Source organism: Sesamum indicum, linkage group LG8, assembly GCF_000512975.1.
Source record: "Sesamum indicum cultivar Zhongzhi No. 13 linkage group LG8, S_indicum_v1.0, whole genome shotgun sequence".
NCBI classification, from domain to species: Eukaryota; Viridiplantae; Streptophyta; class Magnoliopsida; order Lamiales; family Pedaliaceae; genus Sesamum; species Sesamum indicum.
Genome location: NC_026152.1, coordinates 20,294,864 through 20,318,583, shown reverse-complemented (window position 1 = coordinate 20,318,583; position 23,720 = coordinate 20,294,864). Strand labels below are relative to the sequence as shown.

The window sequence follows — 23,720 nt, the reverse complement described above, 5'->3', positions numbered from 1 at the left end:
TGGGTAAAGGAGAAACATTATGCAGATAGGAAGCCTATGACATAGCTCAAGGATCTGATAGGATACGGCTTTCACTTGGAGATATTGTAGAGAAGGATGAATTGGTCCTCGATCCTGATATGATATTATGCTTTCTCATGACATGCTGTGTCTGGTTGAAAGCATTGTCCTCTAATTTATTTCCTAAAATTTTGAGTTGATTGTTTTACCTGGTCTCTTTTTTCTCTTCTTTTCTTCTTATAATGGAAAACGTTTTGAGTTGTCGTTTTTGGAGGCCATAAATGATTGTAACTTGAATCATATTTGACACCGTGTTTGTTGTTTCAACTGTAATGTTTCTTGTGATTTGGGCTATGGAACAGAATCTTGATAATCTAATAGTAACAAGCAAAGGCCGCAAGATCACATAACCTGTATTAAAAAGTTTGTTCGTCTATCTCACTTAACGAAGTATCTTGTAGACATGAAGGGGAAGGGATCTGTTTGGCCCTCAGCATCGTGCTCTAAACACCTAAAAGGAGGAAATGAACTGATGAAACCAACTGAAAGATTCCCATATCAAACATAGTGGTCAAGCATCTCGTCTACAGTGGTGTATTTGACGTCAGGATAAAGCTCCGATGCTTCCACACCAAATGAGGGTTCAATCTCAAAATTTGTCTGATCCCCCTTAACAAAAACAGAGTGGGAAATTGCTAGTCTCACGTTCAGTGGGGCTGAGGCTTCTGCAAGAAAATTAATAAACACTTGAGCCAATGCACTCTCAAGTCTCTTACACATTAACTTGGGAGTTGTGAGTCTTGCGACAATGGAATTCCAATGACGTTAAGATATTCAAAGACCTTCCTGCTTGGGATATATGATATAAGCGGTCAACATCAACAATAAACGAGAACCTCAGGAAACCCAGGCATGAATGTTTTTAATACCTTGAATGTTTTTCACAACTTGGTCCTCTGGAACATATATTTTTTCGAGGTCTTTGCCAATCTTTTTCTCCCACAAGGACACTAGGTCATTCATAGAAATTGTGTTGGCAGGAGGCCTAATGTAGAGGATCTTATTTAAGGTTCTTGGATCATCCGCTGCTTTAATGGTGTAAATTGCGATATCCTCTTCCCTATTATACACAGCTGAAACATTGAACCAGCAGAAAAAGTTGGTCAGTTTCATTTGCATTGCGTATTTGATCCTTCCTTTATCTCTCATTTTACTAGCTTATTTGAGTTGACAGATGAATAAAATGAAAATGCCTTGGGGGTATGCTAGAGAACTCTATTACCACTACCAATGGGTTGAATGCATAAAAATATGGATTGGGGCATAAGGATCATAACTATAATTACCTTTTACATTCCCGTCCCCTAAGATAACAACCTTGTCCCTCGGTGGAGCCGTGGCGTCTAGTTGTGCCAGTGTTCTAACAAATATAGCAGCAAAAAAGTTGCTTGAGACATAGGTAAAAGGGACTCCTGCTGCCTCAATAAGGCGACGAAATTGAGCCTTTTGTGCAAACGTTGTTTTAGCCGGCTCAACAGCATGAACTCGATCCACATCATTCCCGAATTCTGAAGGAAAGAATCGCTGGAAGCATCGTCACACACTATGAGAACATATGAAAATACAGGTCTGGTCTAATAGCTGTGAAGCAATTATGAAATAAGACTATAAGATGCAAAAAGCCATATTGACAAAGTGGTGCCAAATAGAATCAGAAGCACACAGAGCTGCAACAATGATCATTTCCCCCTATAATGCTTAAGCATCTTACCTCTTCAATCATTCCACCAGATCAATTTTAGTTCAATAACCTAATAATTTATTCTTCAAAGCGCGCAGCCGCACTCTTATCCATCAAACATGTAAGTTTTACTCGAGAAAAAGAGAAACAAAGGAATGATTAGAGCAACTTTTAATGCATCCAGAACATAAGAAAATTTTCATCCCTAATTTCTTGAATTTCTAGTTCAAACTTGTTTACCTTAACATTGCCTGCCTTCTTAATAGCAGCTACGATCTTGTCTTGATCATTCAACTGAGCGTAGCCAACAGTTGATATCACCACATTCACTTGCTTTATTGCTTTCACCAGGCTCTCGTGATCATACAAATCTCCCTACACCCCATCAATCAGCCAATGAATAAATAAAATTAAGTAAGTTCCAAATGCAAAGCGGTTCTCTTCCGTTGCAACTCGGACATCTTTTTTATCAAATTTTCAGAAATTAAGAATTAGAAAACAAAATTTTAATACACAAAAATTGAGCTCACAAGGATGAAGTTGACGCCGGAATTTCTGAAGTTTTGAATGAGGTCAGATTTGTGAGGCGCAGGGTTGTAGAGAGTGGCCTCTCTAACTAAAATGAAGGTCGGGTGACCGACAAAGGTGCTGGCTTGGACGATGAATTTTCCGATGTATCCCGTTCCTCCGATTATCAGAATCTTACTCTTCTCCGCCATCTGAAAGAATCTCCGGCCACACACTGAGCAGGAAAAAGTTTGTATTGGTTGTGAACTTGTGATAAAATAAACTTATCATATCCAAAAGAAGGAAAATTAACGCTCTTCAGAATCAGATGATGCAAATAAGGTAAGTGTAATTTTATTTACATTACTCATATTTGGTTGATTTTAATTATTCACTCTTCTTTTATGCAAAAGTATATAAATTAAAAAAAATATTATAATTTTTTGTTTGTTTACAAATTTATTTGGTAATGAATAAATATAATTCGAATAGTTAAAGACTAAAAAAAAAAAGAAAGGAAAGTGGAACGATTGGATACACGTCAGATTTGGTAAGATAACACCAATAAAGTAGTTTTCACTTCTAAAAAAGTATTCCATTCAAAATGAACAAAGCCTAATTCACTTGTATGAATCGGGTCACTTATCTAGTACTATCATCGTTCAAGCACACTTGTATGAATTGGGTTGTAAGCATGTGACAATGCTGCTTAATGGGCCGTTTAAATTGCGGGTTTGGGTTGAATAATGAATCGCACTTAGTAATTGGATTATTGGATAATTGATTGTGCATTATATCCTTCTCTTTATCTTAGAAAGTAAACAAAATCAATCACCAATTACATAATATTCATATTGAATGAATACCCAAAAATGTAAATGTAACACACAATATATCACTAATCTAAACAATCACATCACTATAATTCATCATTCATTTATTCATCATCCATTGTCATATCCATACCAGAGTCTTTGAGAATACTGCCATTTTGGTGTAAGAAAAGGACCAAAATCAACTTTAGATAAAGCTACAATCAGTTTCTGCAGCAGCATATGCCGTTCATGCCTCATCTAAGTTAATGAAGAACATTAATTACTGTTGCAAGAAGTTGAGGGGGTGAAAACAACATTCCTCCATCAAAGTCAAAATACAACCTTATAATAGGGTGTCCAAGTACTCGCTAATCGTGGTGTATTTGATATATGGATAGAGCTGTGTTCCTTCCACACCGTTGGATGATTCTATGTCGAAGTATGTTTGATCCCCCTTTACAAAACCGGAGTATATAAAGACCATCTGCATGTTGTCTGGAAATGGAGTTTCTGAAATGCAACAGAAGGTTACACAACCCGCTGTCAAATTAAGGATATATGTAGCGATAATAGTATAAGCCCGTGCTAGCTCTAATATTTTTCAGTTTAAGCAGAAAACCATTTCTTTTATCAACTCAGATGAGGCTGGGTGAATAAACAAACAGGATAATTGCCGACTAGAATCCCACATATAATTTGTATGGTATAAAGCAGACACTTAGAAAAAAGCATGAGAACTTTGCAATGACTGCTTCAATTCAATCAACATACCATGGATTCTCTTAAGCAGCTCTTCTTCTGAGATGTAGTTTCTCTCGAGACTTTTTCCAATTTTTTTCTCCCAAATATCAATGAGTTCGTTCATGGAAAGCGTGTTGCCAGGTGGCCTCAAATATAGCACTTTGTTCAATGTACGCGGATCATCCACTGTGCTAATAGTGAATGCAGCAACATCACTTTCCTTCACAAAGACACCTGTGAGAGACACAAAAACACCTCCGTGAACCAAAGCTCCTATTACAAAAGACGAGTGCTTACTCTTTCTAAAACATACAAAGGTAGAAGTTAATGATCTTGTTTCAAGTGACTAACAATGAGACCTTTAACATTTCCATCTCCAAATATGCAGACTTTGTCTCTTGGGGGGGCTTGAAGGCCTGGCTGGACAAGGGATGGGAGCAAGTAACTCGTGTAGAAGTTGCAGCAGATGTAAGTGTATGGGATGCCTTCAGCTTCAACAAGACGCCTGATCTCAGATTTCCTCAAATAGAAGTCGTGATCCAAGTGGGAAATTCGAGTTTTGTCAGGATCCAATCCAAATTCTGAGGGAAAGAACCTCTGCGAAATCCCAGCTAACCATCAATTCCTCAATGTATTGTCAGGATCCAATACATTGTATTGTCAACTACATGATTATTGATTCCCCAACTCCCATCCCCAGAAATGGTGCTCACCTACATGCACAGTGGGATCTCACATGATTTAATTTAATGGGATAATGGATAACTATGAATGATTACCATATGACATGATTTCCTTATCCTCAATAAAACTACGTATTTTCACAACGTTTCCACTGTAGTTGAACATATTACTGAAAGGGATATTGGCAAAAGCCTTTTGTAGTAATCATATTACTAATTCATGTTTTCCTTGATGAATTCACATGTCTTTTCTTTCACTAAATGGTACGTCAAACATTAGTTTTCTGCATGTCTTTGCATTGAAAATAACTGCAAAACAACAAAAATGGAAAAGAGAATACGAACAGATTAAAAACCTTGATGCAACCGGCGCGTTTGATAGCCGGAACCAGGAGCTTTTGATCAAGGACTTGCTTTGCTGAAACGGCACAGATCACAACATCAACATGCTTGAGGTATTTGACTAAGCTCTCTTCATCTTGCAATGAACCCTAAGAGCAGCCAAAAGGAAATCACAAGCTGCAAGAACAACAATTGAGACAAAACACAAACAATGGAGTATCTAATAACATGCCTTACAAATATCGAGGCCTGCATTTGAGAGGAATTGAAGTTTCTGGAGTTTGTTCGAATCGGAAAATGCGGATTCTCTTACGAGCCCGAGAGTTCGATGCGACGCGTTTAGGCTGGCTTTAGCAAGTTCGAACCCTAGGTTGCCTGTTACTCCTATTATCAGTATCTTGCTCTTGCTTTCCGCCATTGAGTTCATTTTATTGGAGCAGCCTCCGGCGGTTGGGGTGGTGGCACCGCGGTGCGAAGCGGCGTAGAAAGGTTTTAGTTGTCTTTAGGCCGCGTTTGGTTCGTACTTTATACGGATGTAAAAAGATAAAAAAAAAATTGCTACTACTGAAGCAAAAATTAAACTACATTTGGCAACACCTAATAAATTAATTGTTTTTTATTATATGATTGATATTGTATTTAAATTAATTTACATTTCTTAAGTTCTATATAAATTATATTAACAAAGTATTTGTATAATTAACCTCGACCCAAGGTTGAAGGTAATTTTAGTCGAATAAAATTCAGAATCTTTCGCAAAAAAATAAAAAAATAAATAAAAAAGAACAACGATTTCTTTCAATTATCAAATTCTTTAAAGTTACATCCAAACTTACGGCCTTAAAATTATGAATTTTAAAACGATTTTTCCATTAAATTTAAATTTATCGATGTCAAATATAAATATAGTTTTATTTCATCATCAAATAAAAAATTTTTAAAAAAAATCCAGCAAATGTAAAGTGGGAAGAATTTTATTTCGCTAATGAGAAATATCCCAAAAGAATTAAAGATTAAAAATAGATTAATCATCATTCATTCGTTGGAAAACAAATCTTACATAGTTCATGGAATAAAGAATTGATACAAGTAATTCGTGTATGAAATTAATAATGTTCAAATTGGCAACATGTTTAACTTGCCAACGAAATCGCCGATGGGAAACGCGAGTTTCTCTCAAATTTATAGAATTAATTTGTTGTGAATTAACAAGGTGGAAGATCCTTGGGCGGAGGCAATACTGAATGATCTGCGTCTGGTCCATCCTCCACCACGAATGCTGTCTTCAGTCCCCAACCAGTATGAACTTCCAAGTGACAGTGCATAAACCATACTCCTACATCATAGTAATGCTCATTAACAACAGACTATGAAAGACATTGCCACATTGTGAAGATATGATGAGTGAACATATATATATATACGTGTGTGTGTGTACCTGGATTATCAGCCCTGAATCTTATGGCAGTCCACCCGCCAGTGGGGACGCCGACTGTGTTTCTTTCAGGGGGATCAACCAAGTTGAACTTCGCTGGGTCGTTCTTTGGATCAAAGTTACCGATCCCACTCCCGACAACAAAGAAATTGTAGCCGTGGAGATGGAACGGGTGAGACTCAACAGATAGAAGGTTGGTGTCTTGTAGTACTAGTTCAACTGTTGAGTTGAATGCTATCTTGCTGAGACGTGGACGGTTGCTCTGTGTCGTTTGGAGATTGGCCGTGAGTGGTGCTCCGGTGTAGTTAAAAGGCATAGGGGGCCGGTCTGGGAAGTCTGTTGTGAACACTCCTTTAAGGTTGAAGTAGTGAGCCTGTAGAAGTGCAGTTTGGGGCATCACGAAGGTAATGTTGTTTAATGAAGCTGTTAGTTGTGTTCCGTTCTGGCAAGTTGGGCAGGGATTTACTCCAAGGCCTATGGTGTAGAAAAGATGGCGATCGACCTTAAGTGGTACGTTTGCAGGGAATATTGGAGAATTTAGGCTTCGGAGCTTGGCATTGTAGTTAAGTGCGAAGGCACTGTCATTAAGTGCTGGTAACTGGGGAAGGCTTGGAATTACAGTATTTTGAATGCCTTTGTATTGAAGTATGGCAGTGGCAGTTTTGTTGTCAACAGAAATTGGCGCGTCCATGAATGGCCTTGCAGCCATGAAGTATCTTCCGGGTGCTTGGTTTGCTCGAAGGAGAACGTTTGTGGTCTGACCGGGTGCTATCAGGACTGCATTGGTTGAGAAGGGCTTTGTGTAGATAGCGTCAATTTCCACCACTGTCATGTTGTGGCCAGCTACAGCAAAGAAAAGCTCGTCGTTGAGAGCAGCGTTGATGATCCTCAAGAGGTAAGTTTTTCCTTGCTCAACCTCTACAGCATATGTGTCTGCACATGACAATATACAGAGACATCCTATGAGACATTTTAACAAGAACAAGTTCATCTCCATGAGCACAATCAATTCAAGTCTTAATGTCTTACGTTTCTCAGGACACGGGAAGAGTGGCCCTGGCTTGCCATTGATGGTGTGTGCGTCCGATGTTTTTGGAGGCAATCCCAGCTTGTTTCCTTGCTTAACGACCGTTTCGACATCATCGTTCCACCATTCCCCTATTTTTCGCCAGTTCAAACATGTTAATCTTATTGTCTTCAATAAACAGCATCTGATTGAGTTATAGCATCATTTTTTCTAATTTAACAGAATCACCTAAGAGTAAATTGAATTCAAAATCAGGTTGGGGGAAAGGATATGAGGTCCCCTGTTTAGGCATTATCACAATAGCACCATAAACAGTGGCTCTCAGCCAAGAGATGTGTGCATGCCACCACAACGTCCCTCGTTGCCCTGTTACATTAAAGTCGTAAGTGTAACTTTGCCCTGTCTGTACCGGACACTGCGTTACATAAGCTGGTCCATCAGCCCACCCGTTGCGATATTGCTTCAATCCATGCCTGCCCGAAAAAGCAAAACAAAAAGGACTATTGAGCCATCATCATTAGCAAAAACAACCTAATCCTTGAACTGAATAAACCTCCCTTTACCAGTGAATTGACATGTTATACTGCGCAAAATTAGTAACGTTAATAAGAAGTCGATCTCCTTCTCTAACGTAGATGGTCGGTCCTGGAAACATCCCATTCACCGTGACGATTGGCTTCTCATGGCACAACCTGCTTATGTTCTTTACTTGAATCTGAAAACGCAATACCATCAAATGCATATAACAGGAAAATGTACATGTACTGAAATAACATATTTATGATATATCCACTAACATCAAACTGGTATTTCTTCACTGCAGCTGTAGCTGGAGTGGAGACATATCCCACGAGACAGACGAGAAACAGACGAATCGTCCAGTGAAACATGTTTCCTCGAGCTAAGATGGTCGAATCTGTTACAAACAGAATATTCTTAAACTTATGAAATTATGACCAATGTGGGATGTCTCCAGGACATCTTATAGAAGTGGAGGAAGGCTATAGTTAGGAAGACGGCAACACTCTGTTAGGTAGAGAAATTGCATACCAAAGCTTACAAGCAATACGTTGATGGGGACTTAAAGTGTATGACAAAGCAAAGGGAGGAACAAAGGGGTGAAAAACTGAAGAGTTGTGGATAAAGTATTACAAATATTAGCATATGAGAGGTACATAAAGCCAACCATCATACTGAGCTTTACCGTTAAGAAAAAGGTTTTATTTATTTATTTATTTTTTGTTTTAAACTGGCTAGTTTTATGTTTGTGTTTTGATTTGTTTTGCTGGATGTAATAATGTGGTTCAAGTGCATGAGATGTTCATTAGATTAAAGGTTGGGGCCATGAACCAGAAATTGTTGTACTGGCCAGTAGGTAGTAAAGATGTCGCCATGTAGGTAAAAGAATAAAGCAACAATAATGTTGAAAATGTACCTTCTCACATGAATTAATCAGTGTGACAAAACGTATAAGAGTAATTTGGTTATAAAAAGATTTTTTTGACTTGCAATAAGTTAATTGGGGATTAATTTTGAAATTTTTTAATTTATTTTTGACTAATATTAACAGATTCGGTGAATTTTAATTAATAAAAAAATCAATTTATTAGACAAATATCAGAAGTACTAAATATAATTTTTTTCAATATAAAAAATTTATGTATAATTATATCAAATATTAGACAAGTTGTGGGACTTTGTTCTCACTCGTAACCAGCCAGATATGATTTGGTATGTGACAATTGGCATGATTAGTATTATCTCAGATATGGCTTATTTTATTTAGACAGTGTATGAATGAGCTAGTTGTCGTCATCTTATACTACAATTTGGGTTTACATTTAATTCAAAGAGAGAAGCTGCATTTCCATTTCCGAATATAGGACTCTGTGGCTGCTTCCAAGTTCCAACAGTTGTGCACCGGCATATCTAGACATGAATGAATTAATCTTGCCAACCGTAAAATGCTGCTTTCTCTCCCTGCCTTTGATTTCCATACCTGTTGACTGGCTTCTCATCATGTTAGGGAAATGGAACAAGACTATAAACCCTAAATGAAATAGTAGGATTTTTCGAATTATTCCTTAATGAAATACTATAAATTGAAATATTTGATTTGAATGTGAGTATTTTTTGCTTGAATCAATATTTCGATCTTCCACCAAGATTGACTTATTTTGATAAAGTTAACAAGTGGGTTTTGCATCCCAATCATAAATTAAATGTTATATTTGATGATTTTCGCAACCAACGCCTTAACTTTTGTCTTAAATGTTGTGGATCTCTTTGATTTGTGTTAAAGAGAATCTTTTAATTTCTTGAATGCTATTTTTACTTGTTCTTTACTTATCTTTGGTTTGTCTCTTCACTTGTGTCTTGAATTGTATTTTTAATTTGAAAGAAAATATTTATTTGATTTATATTAAATCAATCATAAGTAAATATAATTTTTTATTTAATTTTTTTTATTAATATCAATAAATTCTTAAATTTTAACTAATAAAAAAATCTTTTTATTTAATGAAAGTATTAAGATATTAAATATAATTTTTTAAAATTATACTAAATGTATTTATAATTATACAAAATTTTGGAGGTGGGTCTCTGCAATCTTCTTATCCATTTTTGAATTGATTAAATGCCAAGGGTATTGGTTTTGAGTGCCCAAATATTGGGCTCCTTACTGAACGCCTTGGAATGATATAAATCGTTAAAGCCCACTGAAGCGGCCCAACTCATGATACAGATTTGAACCACACGGAACTGTGCGAAGTTGACTGAATTAACCCTACTCTCTTCTATAAATACACCAGTGCTACAACCCTAGTTCAGACTGGGCGAATTCGCCTCCCGGCCCCAGCCTCCTACATGAAATGATACTCTGGTAAGGGAAATCTGTTGGTTAAGAGCTCGCACACACATACAGATATGCACACGTTTATTTTTGGGTGATTAGGAGGCGCGATGATGATGGAAGTATGATCTCGTTAATCTGATTATTACTGAGGAAAAACACCTCCAATCCATTCTTACTCTTGACTGAGCGCCTTCTCTTTCTTTTTTGCATCTGACATTTTACTAGGGAAATGCTTAAAATCTTCCTGTGTTCATTCACTAGTTTATCACAAACAAAATACATGTTTATCTTACTCGTTTTTGTTAATCCAAAAAATGGAAATAGTACAAGTGTGAGAAAATGATTTCGATTTGTCGAATGAGACTGATTAGGTTAAATTTTTAATGTTAATAGCTAATTGATTAGGTGTTTGTTCGACTTTTGGTTTTTAAAACGGATGATGTCTTCTTTGTGTTTGCGAGTCGGTCCTCGTTTGTGTTTGTTTCAGGTACGTTTGGATCAATACAAACATTGTGAATGCTGCCTCCTATTGAATTATATTTGTAAATTAACTCAAGTGGAGTTCCAACTTTTTTTAAAATCTGATGCATTTATAGAATTTGTGGATTTGTATGGATAAGTGAAGAATAATGTGAGGAATTTTGACGTAGTTACAATTTCAGTGTAATATTGTTAGACTTCTTATTGAAGACCTCAATTTTAAATCGTTGAAAGTAGTAGAAATCTTTCCACTTTTAATTTTGTTATTTTCCAGTATGAAATTAATTATTAATTAATAAGCTGGGTACTAATTACTGATTAATATTAATAATTAGTAACAACTCGTATTCCTTTTTCATTCAAGAACGTTGCTGTAAAATCACAATAACTGTCACATAAAATTGGAAAAAGTTAACAAATAATTTTATTTGTATTGTATATAAGTAAATTATGTTTTTATAAAAAATATAGTAATTTATACATTTGTATTTTTTTTAAATGAAGCAATTTGTTTTCATATATGTGGAGATAATTTAATTTTATTCTAAAAAATAGGGGGTAAACTATTATTTTTCTTTTTCAAAGTGAGGTAATTTATTTATTTATAATAAATTTCGCTAAACCTAACAAAATCGACCAAAATATCCAAATTCTGCACATGCTTTCTATATTATTCTTTTTATAATAATTACATCATAATTTTAAAATAATAGTTAATATTTCAGTATATTTTTAATGACATTGAAATTATAAAAAATAATAAATTTGTATAAAATGAAATAAATACCATAACGTTTTGATACATTTAAACTCACAATAATTTCATATCATTGATAGTTATGGCGCCAAAATTATATCGTTGATACGTGCTAATTTTATGACTTTGCCAATTTCAAAATAATCGGTGAGAAGAAATCGCCCATTTTGGGTTCTGAATTTGATTCTCGTGGGACCACGGTGGTTTTAGAGGCGGAACATCCGTAAACCGCGTTCCAAATTCCACGAGAAAAGTCAACAGCCGGGTCCCTTGTAAGTTCTCCAATTCCAACACGATTGCAATCAAATTCATGAACAATGCTAGAAGTATATGAAAAGTAACCACGCTTTTGACTGACACACGCCTTTACCCAAAAGCTGCTCACCGGTCATCAAGTTATTCTACCCACAACCTACTTCTATAGTTTGATCAAGCTGCTGGTTGAACAACTAATTCTCTTTTAAATTTTTTTTTTCGAAATGGACGGATAAGATATTAGGATTTAAAGGTTTTAAGTTTCTTTACGTAATAATTATTAATAGACAATTACATATTTATTTTTTAAAATTTGATATAATTACACATCAATTTTTATATAGTTTAAGAATTTATATTCAGTGTTCTTAATGTTGGGTTTTCCTAGCAAATAAATATTTTCATTAATTAAAATTCATCGAGTTTATTGATATTAGTAAAACAAAATTGAATGCAAATTCATAGCGATTTCTGATTGATTATTGCATGTTAAACAAATTTTTTCTGATCAAATTAATATTATAAATCTCATCATATATAAGTGTGAATATTTATAAGAGTAATTCAATTAGAAATTTTTTTATTTAATTTGTAATAAATTAATTAAAAATAAATATAATATTCATTAAATTCTTTTCATAATACTAAAAAATTTAAAAATTTTGATCTGAGAAAAATTTATCAGACGAAAACAATAGATAGAAATATCAATGTTTTTCAAATCATAAGGATTGTACTAGTAATTACAGTCAACAAAAACGTGTATTATTGTTCTTTACCAATAGAAAAAAAATTATATATTTCTGAACACATTCTTTTAACTTAATCTAAGTTATAATTTCAAAATTACTTAATTTAAACTTCTATAAACACGGCACGATAATGATATGCTAACGCTATACGAAAACTCCGTCACACCGCTAAATCTGCAAACCCTTATTATACAGTGTTGATCGATCATTAAACAGAGAAGGTAAAGAGAGGAAATCCGTGAATGGAGACGTTGAAGGAGGAGGAAGAGTATAACTGGAGAGAAGTCAGTTTGCCGGCAATGATACCAGTTGTATCCCCCCCCGAACTCGACAGGGAAACCGGCGAGAGGAGAAGGGGCCGTGACATAATCATAGCTGTCGATCATGGGCCAAACAGCAAGCACGCCTTTGATTGGGCTATCACCCATCTCTGCCGCCTCGCCGATACAGTCCACCTCGTCCACGCCATCTCCAGTACACCCCGATTCTTCGTTTTTTCAATTGCTTGTTTTGTACAAGTTTCTTTTTCTCTTTCAGGATTGGCGCCTCATTTTGTGGTTTTTTCATGTCGTTGCTACTGTGGTTTCTAAGGTATCAAGAACCAGATTGTGTACGAGACGAGTCAGGAGCTCATGGAGAAGCTTGCTGTGGAGGCATTTCAGGTTGCTATGGTGAGTTTTCATGACACTTCTTAATTATTTTGTAGGCATGATGACTGGAGTTATAATTATTGCGATTGTGCAAAATTGAGATAATAAATGCAATTCATGTGAGCTGCCATTAATTGCAATTCTAAATGTGATTGATCTTTGGAAGTTTGTTCTGTATAATCTTTGTCGCTTGGCCCAGCTTGGTTTGGTAATTTGAGAAAAATAAATAAATAAAACCTTCCAAACATATTAAGCCTTTTTAGCATTATGTTATGTCAAATCTTTATTCAAGACCTCCTTTGACAATCAAGTAAAACTGAAATGTACCTGAAACACTAGGTTGCTTCCCATGACTCTTCTTGATTATATCCAGGGTGGTTCTCAGCAAATGTCAAATCAAACATTTAGAACTCATTCTTTTATTTAATTGTTGAACCTAAATAGGCTGTATTTTCTTGTGAAATAATAAAATTTAGATGCTCTTCAATCTCTTGAGCACATATTGAATCTGTAAAACGGATACGCACCTTGTCACAAAAGTAAATAAAACATAAGAAAAAAATCTCAAAAGCTTTTACCTGAATTCTATTTCTTTCTCTTATGAATTTTACAAACCAATGGTATTTCATATACTTCTGTGAAAATAGGTAAGAACAAAGGCTAGGATTGTGGAAGGGGACACCGGCAAGGCGATATGCAAGGAAGCAGAGAGGTTGAAGCCTGCTGCTGTTGTAATGGGCACCAAGGGCCGAAGCTTGATCCAAAGGTCTCGTCCTCTTTTCTCTCCACTCAATGTTGCATTCTTTCTCTTGTCCCAGAATTTGCTAGCAGACTGTGTCTCAATATACTTGCATACTTTCTATGGAGGATAATTACAAAACCACCTTATGAGATTTGAGCATATGTAAAAAAAAAAAAAAACCTTTGCCTTTGAGAAACTAGACTGACGTTATCTACAGTTATGGGGAATTTGTAATTTAAAATATGATTGCGGTAGTTGCAGTGTTATTCTTACAATTCAAGGATTCTTTTAATATGCCTAACCTTAGGGGTGGCGGAGTAGTTATCCTAATATGTGTGCTTTCACTAACATGTTCCTTTTGTATTTTCCTTGCAGTGTGCTACAGGGTAGTGTAAGTGAATATTGCTTCCACAATTGTAAAACTGCACCAATCATTATCGTTCCTGGGAAAGGTATGACTTTGTGCTGTAACTATACTCAGTTTCATGAATTTTCGTGTGTTAGTCCTACAGAATCATAAAAGTATCGATGCTCTTCAACTCCAGATGCAGGGGAAGAATCTGTTTTATAATCTGCATTTGCAAGGATGAGGAACTCGAGGCTCGTCAGAGCATGTATGTTAGTTGAATCTCTTTTAGTAAAGAAAGGATTTCCTTCATTTGGATGTGTGTGCAAGGTTAATATATTACATAATTAATTTTTTTAATGTTGCAGTGTAGTTTTCCTGTGTGTACTTAATCATGTATTAGTTTGTCTCTAACTATTTTATTGTACAAGGACAGACCTTTTTCTTTGGCTGCCTTGTTTACAACTTTAACCTCTTTTACGAGTATAGTTAGTTTTTCCCTTATGGCTTCAACCATGATTTTTGGTTGCTGATTGTAGATATATGAGCCTGCAAGAACTGATTATACACTTTTTGTATCATATTACCAGTAGCATACTGAGTAACTCCATGATATTTTATTGGATCTAATGGGGTCGTAGGGATTTGAAATTCAAATTGGATTGATCATTTAACACAGAATGAGTGGCAGAGAAACAGAAGAGATATTGGAAGCATTGTGCTCTGTTTTTCTTCCCAACCTTTGGGCCAACTCGAATGAATGGTTTTAGATATTTGGTGAGAATTATTTCAGAAATATGTAGCTGGTGGGCTGTAGTGAACCCAAGAGCCAAGAGAATCTTGTAGGTTTCGGCTTTTATTTTTGGAACAGTAATATGTCAACATTGAGAAAGAAAGAGAAGTTTTAGAAGAGGTGAAGGGGCCCAAGAAAGTGAAGATTCAAAAATTCTCTTTCCTTTGTCTTGTAGTTTTCAGTAGTAGAATTTTGGTAATAGATGAGGGCAGGTCCAGCCTTTGCTTTTTCACCATCCATTGGGGCGAAGAGATTCAAGGAGATTTTGATAATAGATGAGGGCAGGTCCAGATTTGCTTTTTCCCACATGGCTTGAAAATGAAGGCGATATTGCCTGCCCTTACAGGTCCTGAAAAACTTCAGCATGCAAGACGTAGGATACAATTAGCTGCATAGCCTCCCATTAAAAAGAAAAAGGTACAAATTAATAGGGAAACTAGGGTTTTTTTTTTTTTTTTTAATTAGTGGTATTATAAGCCGTTGAATGCATTTAGTTGCAATAATAATGCTAGCTTGGTAAAATATATTTGTGGGATGGGCATAGGTGATGGCTAATGATAGGAAGGTTTTTTTTCCCTTGACCTGAAAGGGCAACTTCAGTTTTTCTTTTCTTGAAGCTTTCTTGAAGCCCATCATTGGATTAGGATGCTTAAAGACTGCAACTCCTACTCATTTGTTCAACCAAGTAGATGATTTGTTTGGATCTAGTTGTTGTGTTCATGATAACAAGTCATCACACGTTTCATTACTAAACTTGTCAGTGCTAAATTTTAGCATCGTAGAACTCTCTCTCCCCCCTGCCTCTTTGGATTAATAGACCTTTGCGTCTTGCTATAATTAATCCTATTAAATAGCTTTCACTGGGAATCCTACAGCAAAGTTGAAAGAAAATGGTCCAACGACCCCACAACCCCAAACCAGAGAAAATTGGGAAAGCTGAGAGGGAATCATCTCAGAGAGAACTTGCCTTTCATTTTCTACTCTAATTATGATAACTGCCATGTCTCATTCCACTCTCACAAGACCAACATTTATGTTTCTACTGTTTGGCTCTTGTCCTCTTCTTATCCTTCATGGATTGCTTAAAACAGCTTTCAGGTTTAATTCATAGTACAACTTGTGCAAATTGATGAATGTGACCCTTTTGTATTATCATTGCAAAATCCCTGTTGCTGATGTTACATTGATTCATATCATTCAGCATTTGTCAGTAATCATATTATATACTTTTTCTGGCTGATATAGATATACAATGAAATGCCCCTGTTATCTGCAAAAAAATTGTGTACTGAAAGAGAGATTCATAACAACAGAGGAAACTGGAAACAAAATTGGCTACTTCATGTTATCTTTTACTAATCGTATTCATTGCTGATATTTCTCACTGCACATGGATCATGCATAAGATATATACGACATTTAGTTTGAAACTGGATAAAGATGAGGATCAGCACTTGAATCGGACTTGTTCAAGGATTTTCTATATTTTGTACTGTGATTCACATCTCCAGCTTCACATGCCCTGTTTCGGGGAAACCTGCAAAAATGAAGTTTTATGTAGTTTTAGAATTCAGACCTTGGAATAAATTTGACATTTCATATTTGAACTTGTTGTTTAGGGTAGATTTGAAACATTTATGAAGTGCAAGTTATGTTTTTGTGATTGGGAATTACTGACATGGAAAAAAAACTCAACTGCTTTAGATCATCAATCATTTCAGTTTAAGTGAAGGACAGGAAAAGAAAGATACCAAATAAGTAACTTCATGTTGAGGACCACATAACTCTTAACAGATATATTTCTTTAAATTGGTGGGGATCCATGGTCCTCATCAATTTTGGCACTGCCCAATATGCCTAATTTGTGTAAGATATGGAACAGGGGATCAGAGTTTGAAAAGACATGTTTTCTGTACCTGCAAATGGCTGAGAGATAAATGATGTTGATCTTTCTTGTTGGTATTCCATGCTGTAGAGATTTTGTAGTTCATCCTCCCATGTTAGGTGCTGAATTTGCTGTATATAGAGTCATTTTATAAAAAAAAACTGATGATCATAAAGCTCAAAGACTACGGTAAGAAACAAAGTGAAAAGAACTTACATTCAAACTGGATGAGTCAAGAAATGTATCCGGGATTGATACAGGAGCACTAATCGTTCTCCTGAGTGTGATATCCAAAGGATTTACACACATTTCCAGAGCGGTACCTGAGAGTTCATGGCCTAATGAATTGAACTGAAGGTGAGAAGGATTGACCATTTCAGCCGATGCCCCGATTGTGGGAACGTTAGATGTACAAGCTGGAAAAATCTGTGTAAATAATTTGTGAAGGACATCAGTATTATATGTTTAGTTTGAAAGAATTCAAATCCCAGTTTTAGGTGTAATTCTTTACCTCTTTAGCTAGATAGTTGTCGATATCAAAATCCAGTCTTGGATTGATTGCAGCCAATTTCATAGATAAGAACTGCCATATTAGTGGATTTTGTTAAATCCTATTTTATGATGAATGCAAGAATATGACAACTGATACTCTTGTCTTTATTATCTACCTCTACTTGTCTTTGAAGAGACTGGACATAGTTGATTATCTCGTCGAGCATTCCAGCCTTCCCAGTTATCTTGTTGCACCCTGGAACTAAATCTTGCAGGTACTTCATTCTTTCACTTATTTTTTCTCTTCTTACCTAAAATTTCCTCCCTCCATCAGAACAAGAAAACAGGTTCGAGATAGACAATACAAAACAACAAAAGACATGATAAATGTTTCTTACTCTTTCGGCCAAGCTGTGGCTGTCGGTGGCTTGTCCACGACGGGCACGGACATGAATATAGTCGGGCTTTGGAACATCAGAGGCTTTTGAGTTCTCCTTTGAATTATTGGCAGAGGGCCCTTTGCAGTTCTTGTTGTTGGTGGCGGTGCTACCAGTAGTGGTGGTGCTTTTGCTATTGCTATTCTGCTCCGTGATCTTAGATTCCTCTTCTACACATCCTTTCATCTTTTTCTCCTCGGATTTGTCTACTGCAACTACCTGAATATACCCCATATAACATACATGATCAACAAATTATACTCAAATTTAGTCATAAGCACAAGTTGGACGGCTGGTGTTTCAAGACTCGGAGAATAAAAATGGGAAATCACCTTAAGGTTTTGAGTTTTATAAGCCTTTCTCTTCTTGGAACTCTCTCTGCCGGTCTCGGAACTCAGAGCAGCCTCCTTACCTTTATCCGCCGCCACCTCTGCCGCCATTGCTGCCGCCACGTTCGGCGGGCAGCTGACAGTCCTTGGAATAGGATAACTCATTTCAAACTCGGACCCATTCCCATAATTCAACACCCTCCGGAAATCATCGCTCCACCCGTTTTCTTCACCTGGGTCGGGCTTCATTGCTCCAGGCGCCAGCATCTCACCAAGACCCTGATCATTATTCAAGGTCAAAAGAGAAGCACCCAACGCCTCCCTTTCATTGAAATAAGCAAGGGGTTGGTGTTGGATTAACTGTTGTTGCTGCCACTTGAGGCGTGAACGTTGGCGCTGAATCACGGTCATATCAGTACTTCCTGAATTGGTGTTGAGACAATGCAACATTTCAGGCAAACCACTGTTCATTAGCAAGAGGCTCTTGGAGAATCCTTTGGATCCAAGTATTAGTGGGTTTTGAACAATTGGTGTTGAAAATTGCAGAGGGCAGCAGAAAGTGAATTGCAGTAAGGCGTATATTGTTTGATGTGGGAAAGATGCGAGCAGTAGCAGCTGAGGTTTGGTTTTATATTTATTTAAGGGGGAGAAGGGAGAGACGTTAGAAGTGAGAGTTTATGGGGTAGAAAGTAGGGAAGTGTGGGGTATATAATTGAGGAAAAGTGGGCGGGAAGTGTGACAATGACCGCCGGAGTTTGACACAGTGCAGCCGGAGTAAATAAAAAGAGAGGAAGGAATTGGAAGGCGGGGGCGGAGAAGCATGGAATTGGAAGGGAAAGCACAAGGGGAAGCGATGGTGCGTGGGGCCAACAAGACGTGGTTAGCCACGTGGGAGTGTCTGAGGGGCCACCCCACCCCCAATCCAATCCCCTATGGATACTCATCACCTCCCACAAATACAATACAATATTGATGCTGATTGGGATATCAAAATTAATTCTGAATTTTAAGTCTTAAATATTATTATTATTATGGTAAGAATAAAAAAAAAGAATGTGCGGAAATTAATTTATTTAGGTACATAAAACCGTAAGTAACCAATTAAGCTGCATTTAATATATTAGTAAAAGTGAAGGAGGGCGTGTCAATTGGTGGATATGTTAATTAAGTCTAAGTTGTTGCATGGTGAGTGACATAGGAACACCGCTTGAAATTGAGTGATTACTTTTCTTCGTCTTTTTGTTTTTTGATATATTTGTTTCTCCCTGATTTGGAGATTTTTTTATTTAATTCAATTAATTTTTGAGTGTATATGCATTCAGAAGTGGGGTTGGAGATTCATATTTTCTGAAATTAAATGGGATTATAGAGATTCAACATTTTTCTTTATGTATACAAGTAGTAGTAGCAGCAGCAGCAGCTTTGTCATTATTGCCCAAAATAGAACACTACCTACTTTATTATTATTATTGTTATTATATTTAGAGGGTGTTTGACTAAATTTATAAGCTTCTCAAAACATCGTATAAGATGTTAAAGAGCTTATAAGCTCTAATAAAGTGTTTGATATTTTTTTTTAAATAGCTTATAAGATCTCAAAATAAGATGTTTTGGATCTTATAATTTCTTTAAAAAATTTAATTTTTCTAATTTTTTAATAAGATTTTATAAGTTATATAAAATTAATATGTTATATATATATATATATACATATACATAGATAGAGGGGGGGGGGGAACGAAATGGAGAGTGGAGGACCACAGTAAACATAGATTTAGGTGGAGGGGAGGGGTGGAGGAGGAGACAAGCATAATCCACTCTAGATTTGCTATCCTTTTCAATTACTGTTTTATTTCTCATTCAACTTTTCAATTTGAGTATGACCACCTCACCCTCTCCCCCACCCCCTCCCTTTATCATATCATCATATTTCCCCATGTTGCAATCAACCTCCCCCCCTCACATATCATTTTCTCTCACAATCATAGTAATAAATAATATTTCTTTCAATTTACACATAAATATACATAATTAAAGTTATTGTTATCGCCGCAAATTTTGGTAACTTTTATTATATCCTTTTTTGTAGTTGTAATATAATGTTGGGAAAACCATTATTATTGTTTTCATGCAACCACAATAATTACTTCCATTCCTTGCTAGCTAATATATTTCTTGAAGGATGTTAGTGTAATACATCTACTCAACTCACTCTTTTGCTTTAAGGTGTGCTCAATCAAATTTATAAATTAATTGTATTTACGCTTCTTGATTGTTGATATAATTATATAAATTAATTCATTTTTTTACATAAATGCACATATATTCATAAAAATATCAATATCATTATACCCAAAAAAAGGCTTATTTATGTCAGCCAAAATATTATTGAGAATCCCAAATGCCCCTATTGATTGGTCAATCATTTATCTAATTTTTCATGGATCATAATGGTGTTTCTATAATCATCAAACTTTAGAAGGAGTGTCAGAGTAATATTTTGGAAAAGAGCAATATGATGTCTTATATATAATATATGTTTCTATTCAATTTCTTAAGTTAAAACTAGAGGATAATAAATAATAAATAAATACTAATTTAAAAGAATAGATAATTTTTTTAATTTTAAAAATTTATAATAATTTGTACAAATTGACATAAATTTGCAATTGAAAGTTATAGCGTAGTAATTTATTTTGTTAACATATAAAAATATAATTTCATATTTTAATTATTAAAATATATAATTTTATAGAGGTTCTATAGAAAGAATTGGTAATATAGGATAGCTATGATCATTTAAATTTTTTTTAACTAATATAGAGATTTTAATTTGAATTTTTGTAAAGATTAAAATTATAATGTTAAGAAATTAGATTTAAATTAAAATTTGGATATAAATAAATAAAACATTGTGTAAGGTCATATTGCTCCTATGTAGAACATTTTTTAACATTTGGTAATTATAAAAAACTCCCCTTAAGGGAAAATCTAGTGCACAACTTTAAACATTTTTGTCTTATTTAATTTCGTTTTTTCAGAGACTTTATCGACAGGGGTATTATAGACTTTTCAGGCTACTTTTTTGGTCAAATATTGGCATGTGTGATTATGCAAAAAAATGGCATTAAAGATGAGAGAATATAGATATAATTATTCTTTAAATCAAAGAAATAGGGATATATATAGAAGAAATAAATTGTGCCTTGTTGATTAGGTCATTTGGTGGGCAGTTTTTGTAAAGCGACATGACAGGGCCTTAGCTACTTGATATATCATGCATTGCCTAATTTGTATAATAAAATTGACGCAGACATTTCATCAAAACTTTCTCTTCTAACCAAAACTCTCTCTCTCTCTCTCTCAGTTTTCTTTCCCATGCTGAAATTCTTGCAATGATTTGAATCCCCTATTCCTAAACCCCATTCTACACTCAACCAATCAACAATGCTTCTATACTCTCATCATTCCATATATATGCTCTACATTATTATTATTATTATGCATGCACCCATTCTTGTTTTCTCTTTAATATATATATATACACACATATTGGAAGTGCATGGATGGTTACACATTTGATACAGGAAGAGGATGTATGTATCTTTTCTTAGCTTTCACACACGTTACACACATATATATATATATATATATATGCATGCACTGCTAACAGTACTATATACAGTTACAATTTATTCTATGTGATATTATAATTGGATAAATTATTCTTTTATAAAAAAAATAATAGTAATTTATCTTTTTATATTTTTTTAAATAAAACAATTTATCTCCATATTTAAAAAACACATGAGTACGGGTGAATTGTTATATTTTAAAAAATATAAAGAGATAAATTATTAAAAAAAATCATAAAAAAATATTTTACTTATTTGCAATATCATAGGGAGTTGTTTGCATTTTTTCAATACTATATATGTATGTAATCATGCTTGGTAAAAAAACAAAATCACCAGATAATCCATCTTAATTCCACTACTCTTACCATTACATGGCTACAACTATATTTTTTTACTGCCAATAAAGTCTAACTCAATTGATGTACCACATGACTTTAAAGTTATGATTTCGAACCCCACCAATGTGTGGGATGTTTCTCTTTAATAGTTAGTGTCGTTCTACTTTAATAGTATTTATTAATTAAATATTATTATATGATATTAATGTTTAATATATGATTGTTATAGTTATTATTAATTGTTAAATATAAATATTTGATATTAATGATTGTAATCGATTTATTCAAAATATAATAATTCATAATTTTCACTTAAAAGAAATATATTTGTCTAGGTACTAGGGGCATATAATTCATTTCGGCATGTATGGCTCCTTTTCAATTCTTTAAAGGTAAAATCTCTTGTACAAATTAAGAGGGCAGAAATGATGAGTCATTTTCAGCAATGGGTATGTCAGTATAATTGAAGAAGAGCAATCATTATTATTTTGACCAATATACATATAATTATATATGATGTGGGGTGCAAGGGTGATTAATTAATTACATCAATATAATAATTAGATATGAGAAAAAATCAGGCATGTAAAATATGTGTGGTCTAGTAATGAATATCAGGCCTTTTAATTTATATTTGCAGCATGCAGGTAATTAATATACATATTAGGGTAGGACGTATAGCTTAGTACCAATATTAATTCCCTACATTAATTTGAAAATATGAATAATATTAATAATAGCATATATATATATATATATATATATTAGAGTGTGTGTGTGTGTGTGTGTGTGTGTGGTGTGTGATCTTATCTTGTAGCTAGGGATGAAATGGAGGCAAGAAATAATAAGTGATGGGGGTATGAAATATTGCAGCAGATCCAAAGTTCCAAACTTTCTCAATTACTACCCAATTCAATATAATTTCATCACATCCAAGAAAATTGCATGCCATCTTTATTTATTTATAATAATAATAATTTGCTTCACCTACGGCCCCATATATTTCTTATTGTTATTTCAATTCATCTATTTCCTTCTTGCCTTTCTTTTTGTACATATAATATATAAATTACTTTAGGATGCATTTGGACAGATATATTTCAATTTTAAAAAAGAATTTCCATTCATTTAATAATACGTTTAATTTGACATATTGGGCAACCATCCATACCCATACCCATCCAACAACCTAATTACAAGAAATTAATAATAGATGATATTTTGGCATCTGAGTTTTGGTATTATTATCGAATTGGTACATGAATTTTTGTAAATGATATAATTGATACCCAAGCCTTTATAAATATCAAATTGATACATGAAATTTTACAAATGCTTGAATTGATGCTTGAGTTTCTCCATAATTGTCGAATATCATTTGTAAAAATTCATCTATCAATATAACAATAATACTAAAATAATTTTTACTCATAGATCATATATGTAGACTAAAAAATTCACTTATATATAAACATAGCAAGTCATATTTCCATAGTTGAGAATTGGAAAATAGATGGGTTCCCTTGGGAATTGGTATATATATAGGATAGAATAGTGAGTTGCAGCCTTTTGTCATCATTTCCAATCATTCATATATATATATATATCAAAACCCATAATCTATGTGCCATCTTTCTTTCTTGGAACACCTTATTAATTTAATTTCATCCCCATTCAT

At 34.6% G+C, this 23,720-nt stretch overlaps 5 protein-coding genes across 8 annotated transcripts; 1 reads left to right on the top strand and 4 right to left on the bottom strand.

Annotated features, from left to right (window-relative positions):
- LOC105169653 (isoflavone reductase homolog) lies at positions 355-2,593 on the bottom strand. 2 transcript variants are annotated; one of them, XM_011090112.2, is made up of 5 exons: positions 2,272-2,593; positions 1,982-2,116; positions 1,347-1,584; positions 930-1,133; positions 355-725 (listed from the first exon to the last, which is right to left on the bottom strand). In XM_011090112.2, the coding sequence occupies exons 1-5, from the start codon at positions 2,458-2,460 to the stop codon at positions 559-561; spliced, it is 933 nt and encodes a 310-aa protein (XP_011088414.1). In that variant the 5' UTR covers positions 2,461-2,593; the 3' UTR covers positions 355-558. The 2 variants fall into 2 exon arrangements, with proteins under 2 accessions (XP_011088414.1, XP_011088415.1); XM_011090113.2 differs by having other exon boundaries at positions 585-846.
- Positions 3,153-5,344, bottom strand: LOC105169652 (probable pinoresinol-lariciresinol reductase 3). The gene is made up of 5 exons (XM_011090110.2): positions 5,062-5,344; positions 4,844-4,978; positions 4,164-4,401; positions 3,835-4,038; positions 3,153-3,573 (listed from the first exon to the last, which is right to left on the bottom strand). Exons 1-5 carry the CDS (start codon positions 5,254-5,256, stop codon positions 3,407-3,409), a joined length of 939 nt encoding a protein of 312 aa, XP_011088412.1. The 5' UTR covers positions 5,257-5,344; the 3' UTR covers positions 3,153-3,406.
- Positions 5,833-8,231, bottom strand: LOC105169650 (laccase-11). The gene is made up of 6 exons (XM_011090109.2): positions 8,089-8,231; positions 7,855-8,006; positions 7,520-7,764; positions 7,294-7,422; positions 6,268-7,197; positions 5,833-6,165 (listed from the first exon to the last, which is right to left on the bottom strand). Exons 1-6 carry the CDS (start codon positions 8,179-8,181, stop codon positions 6,035-6,037), a joined length of 1,680 nt encoding a protein of 559 aa, XP_011088411.1. The 5' UTR covers positions 8,182-8,231; the 3' UTR covers positions 5,833-6,034.
- LOC105169648 (universal stress protein PHOS32) lies at positions 12,491-17,621 on the top strand. 2 transcript variants are annotated; one of them, XM_011090107.2, is made up of 6 exons: positions 12,491-12,866; positions 12,984-13,063; positions 13,690-13,808; positions 14,160-14,236; positions 14,330-14,398; positions 17,495-17,621. In XM_011090107.2, exons 1-5 carry the CDS (start codon positions 12,635-12,637, stop codon positions 14,353-14,355), a joined length of 534 nt encoding a protein of 177 aa, XP_011088409.1. In that variant the 5' UTR covers positions 12,491-12,634; the 3' UTR covers positions 14,356-14,398; positions 17,495-17,621. The 2 variants fall into 2 exon arrangements, with proteins under 2 accessions (XP_011088409.1, XP_011088408.1); XM_011090106.2 differs by lacking the exon at positions 17,495-17,621 and having other exon boundaries at positions 14,330-14,633.
- Positions 16,050-18,725, bottom strand: LOC105169649 (transcription factor bHLH63). 2 transcript variants are annotated; one of them, XM_011090108.2, is made up of 7 exons: positions 18,070-18,725; positions 17,699-17,956; positions 17,477-17,611; positions 17,320-17,391; positions 17,025-17,234; positions 16,840-16,939; positions 16,050-16,460 (listed from the first exon to the last, which is right to left on the bottom strand). In XM_011090108.2, the coding sequence occupies exons 1-7, from the start codon at positions 18,535-18,537 to the stop codon at positions 16,423-16,425; spliced, it is 1,281 nt and encodes a 426-aa protein (XP_011088410.1). In that variant the 5' UTR covers positions 18,538-18,725; the 3' UTR covers positions 16,050-16,422. The 2 variants fall into 2 exon arrangements, with proteins under 2 accessions (XP_011088410.1, XP_020551514.1); XM_020695855.1 differs by having other exon boundaries at positions 16,050-16,939.